The following is a 14793-nucleotide window of genomic DNA, read 5'->3' on the forward strand; positions in this document are numbered from 1 at the left end:
TGCTGCCTTTCCTCACATGCTGTAACTGCTCGGTCATTTCTGGTAGATTTTGGTCCTCTTCATTACCCATCAGAGATTCTGTTTTTCTGAAAAGCGGGAGTGTTTCGTACGTACTGTGACTCACAGGAAACGCGTGTACTCCTGACTCTTCCCCCCACCCGATGGCTCAGTGGACTGTTAGCAAAACATGTGTTTTTGCAAACGAGAAGTGTCGTTTCCAAGGAGACATCCGACGACTTGGACGTCTTCTTGGAACTTTTTCTAATACTGCCTGGTGAAGTTGATGATTCACTGTGACAATTCCAGCCAAACACACAAAGAAAATAAATGTAGAAGTGTACGGCAAAATACGTTCGGATGAAATCTAAAGTCATCGGCAACAACGGTACGGGATATGGCAATTCGCCGCATCGAGTTCATGCTGGCAACTATTGAGAAGCTGGCTAAAGTTCAGAGTTCGTTAAACTTTACGCATGCTGCGCATATACCCACAGTATCTGTAGCCTGTTAAAAAATAGCTTCAAGCTAAACTGAGATCTCATGTGTTCATCTAGCTCTACACCTTGTTATCTCGGATTCTCCAGCATCTGCAGTTTCTACTATCTCTCATTGACCTCTATAGTGTTCCACTAAAATTGCTCTTAAAAAAATAGCATTAAGCATATTGGTCACGACATCGCCTTCCGAAGTCTGAGACAGCCCTCTATTGAACTATAAAAGGCTGCAGTTGTATGTCATACTTGAGACTATAGAGTTTCACAGTGTTTTACTGTGGTTTCCTGGTATTTGCTATGAATAAACAGCTGTGCTTATATTTGCTTTGCAGCTATGGTAACAGAACATTGGGGGGCGGGCAGAGTTGTAAACTACGTCAAAGGAACCTCCTTTAACAGTAGATAATAGTGAATGAGAACTGGGAAACGGCTCTTGTGTAATTTCAAATACTTCTCATGGCTTTCATATGTGGAATAGCGGGATGCCCGATGAAAATGTTTTAAGAATAGAAACTACGCTCACTGCAATTAATAGTCAAAATAATTTGAATTTATTTCTACTTTTTGTTTGAAGGCGCATATATTACTCCCACCGATTCAAAACTAACAGATTGTTTTCCTGTTAGTATAAATTTTAGTTATTTGCATGGACTAAGATGCAATAGCCATGTCCCTAATTAAAAGCACTCGAGTTACTGATGATTCCAGACACGTAATCAATTTTCTTACACCTGAACTAAAATTATGTTGTTGGATTTACCTTCATGATAAATAAAGTAATTAAGACACTGAGCTTAAAAGTTTTTTAAAGCTTTGATTGGTTCTCTTGCTCTACCTTATTTTCTCATCGGTTGAGATTATTTGTGCCTGACCATTTATTTGGATGCCTAACTCCGCTCAGGGAAGTCTTAGCGTTTCCAATATATTCCGATTATTTGCACCACTATTTATCGTAATAAAATCTGCTCCATCCTCCATCTCTGTCAAATGCATTAATTATTGCTGGGGTATTGATTCACTTTTGCCAATTACACATACTTGCTGTACCATGATATCGTTATTCATCTGTGAATCTTAACAGTGTGTTTGCAAACTACTTAATTGAAGCAGTCACCAAAGGTGAGCAATGTCATATCCCCATCTGACATTTCACACACACACACACACACACACACACACACACACACACATTCATATAGCTATACATTTAAACATTTACATCAGGATCACTGGACGTCAGTCAGGATTATCCCTTTCCGAACTTGAGAGGGAAAATGTTAATTGCGGGACCTTGATACTAATTTGGATGAGATCCAAAAGCCAGACAGCCTAGAGTACAAACCCGAGGAATTTCCTGGATTTCACCTTCAGATGTTCACTGAATAATTTCACTAAACCAACGGAAGATGCTCTTCTATTCTTGTCGTCTGGGATATTCATTTTGAGTATGTGTATGTAAATTACATCAGTCAAAAGAGCTGTAATCACAAATATTCCAACTTTTTCTGTGTGCTCAGGAATGGTTACTAAGTGAAGCTATTATATTACTTACCTCACTGCTGTTGAAATGAAATTGAGCTGCACAGAACATTATTTTTTTTTGTTTCAGTACTCAGCATTAATCTCAAAAGTTGGTCTAGAATATCTTATATTCTTATCCAGTGGAAAACATTTTATGTCAATAAATACCTTACTGGGTTACTCAGAGCCTTTAACTGGAAAATTGCTGCTGAATTCATATCATAAGTAACTGAATGCAGCAGTTAATGTAATTTAACTTGATGGGAAGCAATAATTTGTAATAGAATTCACTGTCAGTTAAGGTCAGTTTGGAATGGAGCCAGGTCCAAGGCAGACCTTGGGTGTGGGTAGTTCACATCCGCCAGCACTACATATGTGTTCAATACATTGATCACTAGTGAAATATAGAAAGCAAACAAGACTAATCATTTGTCCTTGAATTTATATAGGAAAAGCAGCATGTCTGTCAACCATTACAGTGTTGTATACATCGTCATGCTTTCCATTGAAACAAAATCTTTATATCTTCATTCAGATGGGAGTTAAATGAGTCTGCGGTTTCTAATATGTTTTCTAAATCTAGACGACCATAATTTTCTCTAGGAAAATTAATATTTTGAGATAGATTAGATATTTAATAATGTCTTTACATTTCCAGTGCTTGTTAAATTGGATGATATATTCTTACAGCACAGTGGAAAAGCTTATGCAGTGTACACAATCAAACCACACAACCACAGCTATTTAAATTTATCAGTATTCCCAGTCATTCACATTTGCGCATATAGTGGCAAGTGATTACTGGCACAAGCATAAATTGATTTCAAAAGAACACATTTCCATCAAGCCAGAATTGACTGATGTTGCTGCCCTAGATGAAGGGGATTACATTGCTGAGGGCTTGGGAGAACAGCTATTGATTTGAGTATAATCATCTTCATCATACCAATGAATGAGGCTTTCAGCTGTTTATGGATAACAACCTGCTGTTACAAGCACTTGCTTCATGGTCAAACCAGCTGAGTTCATTGTAAGTTATAGCTTTCATTACAAACTCAGCCTTTAAACACTTAGTACAACCATAAAAAGAGATTGCATAGAAGATTCTACTTTATTGCGATAGGCTTTTAAGAGGCTTTTGAAGCTATACTGAATGAAAGATTTGCAAATTGGACAGCATTTTAATGGAATCACATGCACATTTCCAAATGCCACAGGCGTTATGATAATGGTGTTCTAGGGGTTCTGCTTGAGTCCATTAAATATCATGTGCTAAATGCAGCTAAATTTGGATATTTTTCTGTGAATTATCAATTTAAATGTATTTTTAAACATAGATTTTGAATGCAAACGATTTACATAAATTGTTTAGAATCCAATTTAGTGCTTATCACTAAAATTATATATGCTGAATACACAATATCTTTATTCCTTTCTAACTATGTAAGAGATCCTTCTTATTCATAGAAAGCACAATTAAATGTTTATGCAAAACTCTAGCCACTAGTTAAGCATCACAGGAAATAAATGTGTGAAAACAGATGGGGTGGTGCTTTGAATGAAAGTCAATAGTCTGTCTGTTTCAGAGAAACCTTTGCAGAAAACAGCAGCACTTGAAATGGTTCAAACAATGCACAGGCCCAAACCTCTTTAAACATGGTGACATTCATCCTTGAGTATTTGCATCTGTCTGAATATCAGCATAGTTTAACTACAGTGCTGTAAAAACAGTTAAAAATGTGCAGTATTTGAATATCCTAATGAAATGTTACTATAGTAGTGTGTTTTAAAATAGTTTAATATACTAGCTACCTTAGGCCCCACAATCATAAGGGATGCAAATATTATTCCAACTGACATTGAACGAGGAGTTATGTAGAGAACAACTTTTTTTTCTCGTAACATGCTAAGGAGTTATATGAAGTTGGCCCTTAAATAATGGAACTGGATGACATTATAGGCTAGTTGAAAGCAGATTGTGCTTTTTACATGATAGTGTTTGGGCGAATCTGACAAAGGGAAACGCAATAAGGGATATATACATTTCGAACTCCACTTTGTCCGACACGTTTTGAACTATATGTTTTAAACACTATCTGGTTGAAAAGCACTACCAGCAACACGACATATTTCAGAAACGAAGCATGCAATTTTGTCGTCATTAAAAATAGTGCATTTTATTATAAATTATTGAAACTTTTTATAAATAAAAAATGAGTGCAAATGTTTCTGTTTCTTCAAGCTTAAATATCCAGCCAACAGGCTATGTGGTTCTTCAAGAGTTCATATGGCAATTTCAGGATTATACAGGAGCATCATAATCCTTGAGGAACTGTCTGACAGGCATAGGCAAATCTTGGACTTTACCAGATACCTCCATATGTCCGTTTACAGTTTTCCTGCACAGGTGCTGAAGTGTTGAAACACTAGATGAGAGGGGTCTGGAGAGCACCAAAGGAATTTTGTCACCTCCAGAGTAAATGAAATAAACTCTCTTCACATTCCCTGAGTCTGTAGATTTTGAAGGCATATAATGGTGGATCAGTTTTAACACACAGTCAAACTTAGGAACGGTTTGGGTGCTCTTAGGGTCCGTTTGCAGGAAAAACGAGCAATTCTCACATTGTATCCTCAGATTCTTGGTACCCGATTCCGTTTTAACACTAAGCGTAAAGAAATGCCTATTGTCCGAGCTGTCCCTTATTAGAAAAGTTCCAACTGGTTCGGGGCTAAGAAGGATGTTCGCCTCCCCCCCATTCATTGTACTCCAGTAAAAACCACTCTCTTTTAGTTTCCGCACAGTGTTCACAATCAGGTTGTACTCGTTTTTGGAAGAAAAAGTCTTCAGTCGGTAAGAGAGTCTTTGTGCCGGGACATCGACAGGACGGCTCATCCCGTCAAACTTACTGTATGTGACCATTGCAGATACGTCCAAATATTGGAAGTTCAGGGAGAATTTGTAAACTTCTGCTAAAGCATAAGTGGCTTGTTGACAGGTTTCCAGCGCCTGTGAAAACATATACATAAACGTCAGTTAATAATTGATACAACGTGTTTAACAATAACATAACTGGACAGTGCTGCAGAAGGTGAGCCTATCTTCATCATGCAAAGGAAGGGACTGTTGTTTAACAAAAGATAAAAATGCTGGGCTCACTCAGCGGGGTCTGAAGAAAAGAAATGAATGAACCTTGTAGACTTTCACTCCCTCAATACTAGGAACAGTGAAAGTTGAAAGGTTTGTCTTGCTCTCAGTTGTCTTTATCTGCTTAGAGATCCCGGCACTTTCCTCATGTCCTTGCTACATTTATCATTCTCGCTGACATGAAAAGACATGACCTTTTCAAAGCATATTATGCATGAAACTTCTCCACGTTTCTTAAAAGTTCCCAATAAAAACTTCAGGATAATTCTATTCTTAAAAAAGAACCTCACAAAACTGCAATCTTAGATTCCCATAAAGTTCCCAACTGCACGCGCTGGTAGGAAATAGTCCTGAACCAAGACTGACAGGAAATCCAGGCAGCTTACCTTCAACTGCAGTTTCTTTTGTTCCTGTTCAGAACAAGCAGTAAGATCCTTTTTAATAAAAGCTGGGGACTGAAACTGTTTCAGGTCCAGCAGCGGAAAGAACCCAAGGTAATTTTCTTTTACAGTCTCTGAGCCAGTGTGTGTGTGTGAACCACACAAATGCTTACGTCGAGAGCACTCCGTCTGCTTGGCTCCTTTCAAATCAATGCCCTTTTAAATGTATTTCAAGAAGTCGATAAAGTTTGTGAGTGTGGGTCGATCAGTCGGCTGCCAGACTTCTCTAGAACGGTGCTTATCACGATCTCTCTGATACCTTCTAACAGATTTGTTCTGGGAGCCTGCCTTTATAGTGTGCTGAAGCTCCGCCCCTCGCGTTCCTGGAAATGCATTAGTTCTGGTAACAACGTGATTCAAAAGGAAAAAAAATGGGCGATTTGCCAGAAAAGGGAAGTGTCTAAAGAATACGCTCCTTTACGGGTATTGATTTCGAACCAGTTCTGGGGGAGTCTGATTCAGTGCTTTCATTCTTAGAAGGTGAGAGTAACTCTTACATTCCCCTCTCTAAACTGAGCTAATCCCCTCCTGCCTGTCCCTTGCCAGTAGCAATGATTTACAAACGTGGCATATCGTCCTCGATTCATAAAATATTCGGCGGCCCAATATTAGGAACACTCTTCCAGTAATTTGCCTCTGTCAGAGCCCGCTTGTAATTTCATTCACAATGTGTAATGTTTTCCCCGTCTCGTTGCTATACTTTGACTCTACCACTCGTCTCTATGACTGTTGTTTCTCATTCTTAAAAGTCTGTCTATTGGCTTGTTTTCCCTCCCTCCCAGGTTGCTTATTCGCTTAATGGATCAGTCCGCTGCCTTCCAAAGTTGTCCCGGAACTGGAGATTCTGACCTTCGGTAAAAGTGGAACTTTGTTCTGAGTAAGGAACTGATGCACCGAGGAGATAAACCCTTGGTCTGTGCTCGGAATGCATCAGAAAACAGAATGAATGCCTCTCAAAAGCACGCCTCTCAATTGGCTTGGCTCATCGTTCTATTTTGGTGGGGTTGAGAAGAGTGTAACTAACTCTTATGTAAATTGTCACGAAGCCTCTCCCCCTGCCAGGCCCTTGTCACAAAGATCTGGTGGCGCCATCACTTGGTGCATTGTAATACTGTATCGCCCCCTCTCCATTCAAAACTCCAAGAGATAATTGCTACTTTTTCTCGCTACCTTTGCAGGTTCCCTTTTGCACATGCATGTTCGAAATCATTTAAACTCACTTAATTACAAATGCAAACGTATTCCCCGACGTGTTTAGACAACGAAAGTTCAACTCCGCTACCGGGAAAAAGACATTTTGAACAGAAGAGTCATATTTGACTCGAAACGTGAACCCTTGCTTCTCTCCGAGTTACTAAGTATTTTTGGTTTTGTTATTATGAATTCACAAGGGATGAAATCAGTCGTGTTCAAGGAGTCCTTGAACGTTTGAAACGGAACTCAGAAGTTCTCAACCGGTTGCTTCCCGTATCTTCCTCGCGTGGGGACGTTGTGAAAGTTGTGAGCTTGACTTCCAAGAAGGAACCGGCGGGGACAGTGAAGGAGATTGCCTCCGTTTCGAAGGCAACAAAAGGAGTTTCCAAACTCCGCTTTCGAAATGTGAACCGCGTTTCTGGGAATAGCAAAAGGCAAGCAATAATTGAAATATGATTCATTCCCCAATCTCGGGACGGCACATGGAGTAACAGAAGTGGTGCGGAAGAAATACTCACATATTTTCCATTTCTCAAGAAGGCACCAAGTTACGGTTTCAGGTTATTTTGTTGGGGAAGAAATGTTTCTATTTTTACAGAGCAAAGTCTGCTTGTTTCTACTTAAATAAACCATGTCAAAATTCTGGCAAAACGCTACTTATGAAGTAAAAAGTCTAATTATTTATACATTAAATAAGCATTAAAGTTGCTACATTTGTAAAAAAAAGCCCACATTAATTAATGAATGGGCTTTTAATTTTTTTAACCATAGTCTTGATTATTGACAAGTTACACCAACTGAAATTTGCAAAGCTAATTATAAAAAGCTGGCTTTTTCTATTTTTGGTTTTAAGAATGGAGTCATGCAGCCTGAAACAGACCCTTTGGTCCAACTCCTCCATGCCGACCAGATATCCCAAACTGAAATAATTACACAGGATCCGAAACGTTAACTCGATTTCTCAGCAGAGATGCTGCCAGACCTGTTGAGCTTTACCAGCAATTTCTGGGTTTTTTTTCTGACTTACAGCATCCGCAGATCTTTTGGTGTTTATTCTAGACTGAACTAGTCCCGTTTGGCCCGTATCCCTGTAAACCCTAACTATTCGTGTACCCATCAAGATGCCTTTTAAATGTCTCTACCACTTCTTCTGGCAGCTTGTTCCATATAGGCACCGCCCTCTGTGTGAAAAAGTTGCCCTTCAGGCCCCTTTTAAATCTTTCCCCTCACCTCAAAACTATGCCCTGTAGCCTTGGACTCCCTTATCCTGAGGAATGAAGAAACTTTGGCTATTCACCATATCTATGCCCCTCATGATTTTATAAACCTCAATAAGGTTACCTGACAGCCTCTGATGCTGAGGAAGGATTTTGTGTTTTCTTCATTTTAATACTGCTTTCAGAGATTCCTTAGTATATTGGATATGAGTGACACATACCTTATTGGAACATTTGTCAGATTTAGATTGAATAGGATAGAAGACCACTGAAGTGGAAAATAAGGGGAAAGAAAAGTTTTACACGCCTCAAAGATGTCTGTAATATATCTGACTCCATATGGGATGATAGAATTTCCTATTATGTTAGGGAGATCAGTAAGTGGCAACACCATAAGTAAGTAGCAGTGTTTTTTAACAAATTGTTTTGGAGCCTGATGAAGCAGGAAAGGCTAGCTTCCAGCTTCTTTTGATTTCCTTTACCAGTATTTTCAATGCCTTTCAGCTGGCTTGTGATGCTCCATACAATGGACTTTTAAGTTTTGAGACCATATCTAGTGCAAGTTTGAACAGTGAAAGCTTTTTAAAAGTAAGCTTTTTATTTGGCTTTTGTAACACTGCTAAGAATATTTAAGTTACGAATGCGATGTTGCTCTGTGATGCTGCTTCGTCTATTTCAGTGCTGAGTTTCTATAATGTTGATCTTTACAACAGTTTTAGGAGACAGATAATAAGAGTTCTGCAGCATTTCATAATCTACTGTGCTACTTTATGACATACAATGTATGAAAGAGATAAGTAAGCTAATTTATCTCTCACTTTTAGCAGGTATTCTATGATCCTTTCCGTGTTGAAACCTCTAGCAGGAGATATCACTGCCATTATGTCGTTAATATTGAGGACAAGAAGCAAGCACATATTCTATAAGCCTTTCAGTTCCAAAACCCTTAGCAGGAGATATTAGTGCCATTATGTTGTTAATGTTGAGGACAAGATGCAAGCACAGGGACCATCAAAGGAAAGGTTGGCAACATATTCAGTTGCTTGTGTGGACAAACAACTACACAATCCAGATAGAGGACATCATATGAAATGATTTCTAAGAGTTGTATATATGATGACATTGCTCCATCAGGAATTGGTGAATTGGATGCCTTTGTAAGATGTTGAATGTGGAAAAAATCGTGGGAGGGACCTCATTTTTCATTGGACTTCAGACATCATTAGCTCTGACATGCCTTCACAGAGGATGAGGGAGAGTCTATTGCATTCCACAGGATTGTTCGGTTTCTGAAGGTGATTGGGTCTATCAATGGAGCACAAATTCCATTGAAGCCACCTGTATCTGAGGCATTTTCATTTATCAAAATGAAGGAGTTTTCTAATCACCCTGTTCAAATATGTTATTACACACCTATGGAGCAGATGGGACTTGAAACCAGGCCTCCTGGCTCAGAGACAGGGATACTACTATTGCAACACAAGGCATCTATTATTCTTATTGGCATGTGGGCCAGATTATGGGAACTCAAACTTAACGAGGAGATTAAATTATTGATTCCCCACGGCCCTTGTAGGAGTTATCACAGACCCCTCACCCTGGAGATTAAATAAGGGTGGAAACGGATGATCTAGATGAGCATCGTGTGCAGCAGCCAAGGCAACAGCTGTCATCATGACAGCTAGAGATTGTGTGGTTGCAACTGCTTTTTTTGCCATTAGCTCTTGGAAGTTACCGTATCTCCATCCCTCCCTCCTGAAATGATAAGAAAACTGCTGTAAAATGGGCAAACAAATGATTTCTTTTTGAAACACAGATACTTTCAGTGGTAGGTGTAGGGCTGGACGAACACAGCAGGCCAAGCAGCATCAGTAGTTGTATAAGATTTCAAACTTCAGCTGTAGAAATTATTTATTATGCATTACACTAATTAATAAGTGCTCCTAGAATTGTCGACCTGCCTTACCTGAAAGAAGAAATGGAAATTTAAATTATGATGCGCTGACTTGTGATGCATTTCACTGCTCCTGTTAAAATCTAATGGCCAGGACTTTGAGAATTAAAGAAAATATTAGGATCATTGTCAGAACCTGATCCAAAGCAATTCTTTATTTTTTGACATCTTATAAAACTGTAAACAAAAGCATGTTCTCAAGTGATAGTTACTTTTTACTGTAAAATCATAGGATTTAAAGTTTCACACAGAAAATCATATGCATAGACACATACATATTGTTGTTTTCACACACTGGCAGCACACATCAAATTATGCAATTTCTTCAACATTGATCTACTATTCTTGGAACAGTGCTAGTTGTAGTGATTGTAGCAGACACCTTCTCTCAGGCAATGGTTTGACTTTTCACAGGTTTCTTAACTTTGAGAGTACAAGATTTCCATTGCAACTCAGTAAGAATATTATTGTCTTTGGCTCTGATATTCTGGCAACTTTTCTACAGAGCCCTTTTCAGCAAGTTATGCTTGGAAACATTTCATATTTTGTGTGTTTAAAATAAATAAAAATGAATTACAGTAAGAATGACTGCACTGGGGAGGTGGTGACCTAGTGGTATTGTTGCTAGGCTATTAATCCTCAGACCTAGGCAACGTTCTGGGGTCCCAAGTTCGAATCCCACTGAAATAACACCAGTGGCCAGTATCCCATCACCGAGTCACCCTTTATTTACATGTGGAGAGTTCTTGACATTAAGACCATAAGACACAGGAGCAGAAATCAGGCCATTCGGCCCATAGATACTGCTTTGCCATTTATTCATGCCTGATAAGATTCTCAACTTCATTCTCCTGCTTTCTCCCCGTAACCCTTGAAAATCAAGAATCTATGTCTTAAATATACTTCATGACCTGGCCTCCACAACCTTCTGTGGCAATGAATTCTGCAGATTCACCAGTCTCTGGCTGAAGAAGTTTCTCCTTATGTCTGTTCTAAAAGGTCTTCCCTCTATTCTAAGGCTCTGCCCTTGGGTCCTAGTCTCTTCTACCAATGGAAATATTTTCCCAGTGTCCCTATTTCCAGGCTGTTCGGTATCCTGAAAGTTTCAATTAGATCCCACTCATCCTTCCATACTCCATCAAGCATAGACTCAGAGTCCTCAACCATTTCTCATGTTAAGCCTTTCATTCCTGGGATCATTCTCATGAATCTCCTCTCGACCAGCTCCAGGGCCAATACATCCTTCCTGAGGTGTGGGGCGCAAAATTGCTCACATACTCTAAATGTGGTCTGACCAGCACTTTATAAATTCTCAGAAGTACATCCCTGCTTTTATATACACTAGTGATTTCAAAATTGTATTTGCCTTCCTAACTACCGACTCAGCCTACAATTTTACTGCAAGTGACTCCTGGAGTAGAACTCCCAAGTTCCTTTGCACTTCAGATTTCTGAATTTTCTTCCCATTTATAAATCACCCGTGCTGCTATTCTTCCTACCAAAGTGCATGAGCTGCCACTTTCCCATATTGTGTTCCATCTGCCATTTCTTTGGCCTTCTCCTAACTTGTCTAAATCTTTCTACAGCCTCCCTCATCCTTAATACTACTTGTCCCTCTACCTATCTTTGCACCATTTGCAAACTCAGCCAGAATGCACTGACCCTTGTGGAACATTACTAGTCACTAGCTGCCATCCTGAGAAGGATCCTTTTATCCCCACTTCCTGCTTTCTGCCAGATAATCTTCTATCCATACCAGCACCTTACCTCTAACACCATGGGCCCTTATCTTACTCAGCAGCCTCCTGTATAGTAGCTTGTCAAAGGCTCTCTTGAAGTCCAGGTAGATAACATCCATTGGATCTCCCTGGTCTAATCTCCTCACTGCCTCTTCATTCTACCAGATTTGTCAGGCATGACCTCCCCTTGATGAAACTATGCTGACTTCACCCTATTTTACCATGCACTTCCTAGTATTCAGAAATCTGATCTTCATAACCGATTCCCAAATCTTACCAATGACCTAGGTCAGGCTAATAAATCCGTAATTTCTCATCATTTGCTTTACTTCCTGCTTAAACATGGAGGGGGGGGGGGTTATATTAGTGATTTTTCCTGTCCTCTGGGACCCTCCCTGACTCCTGAAAAATCAGCACTAACACCTCCATTATCTGATCCAGCTCTCAGAGTGAGCAGAGCCTCTGGCAGTCCTGTTTATATCTATCAGCCAGGGCTTTCTGATTGGATCAGATAACAGCCTCAATCAGGGAAATCATAATCTAGGGTGTCCACCTGGCTAACCGTGTTAAAATCACTACCCACCATGCCAGATGTTGCAATTTGAATTCAATAGAAATCTGGAATAAATAGTGAAATGATGATAATGAATCCATTGCCAATTGTTGAAAAAACCCATCTGGTTCAATAATGTCCTTTAGGGAAGGAAATTGCTATCCTTACCTGGTCTGACCGACATGTGACCCCAGATCCACAGCAACAGACAGATAAGGATAGACAATAAATGCTGATGTAGCTAGTGACACCCACATCCTGTAAATAAATAATTTTAAAAAATATATTACATGTTTAAAGTAAAAGTACAATCATTTGAGTAATAATATCACATTTTTTAAAATAAAGCTTTAAAACCTTTAGCAGAAGGCCACCACCAGACACTCAGAGTTAGTAAGAACTACCATTGCTGGAGTCAGAGATAACACAGTGTAGAGTTGGAGGAATGCAGCAGGCCAAACAGCATCAGAGGAACAGGAAAGCTATGTTTCAGTTCAAGACCCTTGTATGAAAATGAAGAAGGGTCCCGACCCGAAACATCAGCTTTTCCGCTTCTTTAATGCTGCCTGGCCTGCTGTGTTCCTCCAGCTCCACACTATTTTACATCTACACTAGCGTTCTCTTGTCAGCATTCTGCAGGGATTGTTTCCTCGAGGACACTCTGGCCCTCTCCTCCTCCAAACCCATCAACTCCTCACACCGCCACAGCACCTCCTCATGTAACTGTAAAGAGACTAATGCCTGCCCATTCATTTCCTCCCTCCTCACTATCCAAGGCTCCAGACAAACCTTCCAGGTGAACCAGCAATTTACCTGCACTTCATTCAATCTAATCCACTGTATGTGCCATCCACAATGTGGTCTCTTCTGTACTGTGGAGCCAAAAAGCAGACTGTGTAACCACTTTATAGAACTCTATCTGTAAAAGTGTTCTTAAGTTTCTATTTGCCTACCAATCCAAATACCGCATGTTGCCAAGTTAACATTTCTGTCTCAGACCTGCTGCAGTGCTCCAGTGGAGCTCAGTGCAGGAAGGAACAACAAGAGACAGAGATATTGGCCAGGGAAAAGGGTGATATGTTAAAATAGCAGGCGACTGGAAGCTCAGGGTCTTTTTTGTGAGCAGAACATAGGTGTTCTGTGAAGCGGTCACCAAGTCTATGCTTCGTTACCCAGTGTAGAGGAGACCACATTGTGAGCAGCAAATGCAGTAGACTAGATTCTGGGAAGTGCAGGTGCAGTGTTGTTTCACCTGGAAGGTATCTTTGGCCCCTTGGATACTGGGGAGGGAGAAAGTGCACGGGCAGATGTTATACCTTCTGGCGATAAGGATGGTGCTGTTTAGTCTGGCGTACTGACCTCTTCATTGCAGAGGCGAGTGCCAGCTCTCATTTGCCTACTCCTATCTTTCCTGGACCGTGAACCCCACATGGCACATCAGGCCATTGTATCAACTACGGTCACTAATCTTATTTCATTTGGTGATCCCCCCCCCGACTGTCTCCAAACTGATAGCCCCCCAGCCCCATTCAGCTCTCACCTACTTCCTTCCAAAAATCCATAAACAGGACTGTCCGGGCAGACCATATTTTTTGCAGGGCAGGGCACCATGGGGCTGTGTTAGAACTATAGGAAAAGTGGGTCAGGGCATCCTGGAGGGAACAGGCCCTGTATAAGGTGGATAAAGGAGGGAAGGGGATATATGTCTGGTGGTGGCATCTTGCTGGACGTGGCAGAAATGGCGTGTGATGATCTTCTGCATGTGGATGCTGGTGGGATGATACGAAAGGACAAGGAGAACCCTATCGCTGTTGCAAGACGGAAGAGGAGGTCAGGGCGGAAGTATGGGAGATGGGTCAGATGAGGTTGCGGGCTCTGTCATGAAGGTACTGGGAAATCCTCAGTTGAGGAAGATGAACATTTCGAGGTACCCTTGTCGAAGTTGACCTCATCAGAAAAATGTGACAGAGACCGAGGAACTGGAAGAATGGAATGGTGTCTTTACAGAGAGTGGTGTGAGGATGTATAGGTGGGTTAGCTGCGGGAGTTGGTGGATTTATAATGAATTTATAATGGGAGTTGGTGGGTTTACTGGCCAGTCTATCCCCAGAACTAGAGAGTTGGATCTGGGGTCTGTGGAACGGGGAGAGGACTCTTGTCTAAAGAAATGGGCATGGAGGTGAAGACAATGAAAGAAGAATTCGATCCTCATGTCGTGCCCGAAATTCATTAAAGTGGGGATGCAGAGGGATAAAGCTGAGACCTTTGCTAAGTACGGAACATTCAACATCGGACAGCGGAAGGTTAGGAGGATTGGTCAATACGCAAGAGGTTGGAGGAGGTGATGGAGTCACAGGGAAGGGGAGGGGATGAAGGTTCTAGAGGGCCATGGGTATCTCTGAGTTGTGGCATTTTGTGGGCCTTGATGCCCACAAAGAAAATAAAAAAAATTCTTGATAATACAGCGAATGAGCTGGACGATGAAGTGGAACTATGGAGTGATGCAACTCTGAGCCAATGTTTTGCTGCTGGACAG

At 40.7% G+C, this 14793-nt stretch overlaps 1 protein-coding gene across 1 annotated transcript; it reads right to left on the minus strand.

Moving 5' to 3' along the window:
* Positions 1 to 2562: 2562 nt before the first annotated feature.
* Positions 2563 to 5849, minus strand: socs3b (suppressor of cytokine signaling 3b). Its single transcript, XM_048554753.2, has 2 exons — positions 5547 to 5849; positions 2563 to 5022 (listed from the first exon to the last, which is right to left on the minus strand). Exon 2 carries the CDS (start codon positions 4933 to 4935, stop codon positions 4318 to 4320), a length of 618 nt encoding a protein of 205 aa, XP_048410710.1. The 5' UTR covers positions 4936 to 5022; positions 5547 to 5849; the 3' UTR covers positions 2563 to 4317.
* Between the last annotated feature and the right edge of the window lie 8944 nt (positions 5850 to 14793).

Source organism: Stegostoma tigrinum, chromosome 22 (genome assembly GCF_030684315.1).
Source record: "Stegostoma tigrinum isolate sSteTig4 chromosome 22, sSteTig4.hap1, whole genome shotgun sequence".
In the NCBI taxonomy this organism is placed as follows: domain Eukaryota; kingdom Metazoa; phylum Chordata; class Chondrichthyes; order Orectolobiformes; family Stegostomatidae; genus Stegostoma; species Stegostoma tigrinum.

What these genes read in the sequence shown, in the direction of transcription:
- socs3b (XM_048554753.2), bottom strand. Translation starts at nt 4,935, where the DNA reads ATGGTCACATACAGTAAGTTTGACGGGATGAGCCGTCCTGTCGATGTC.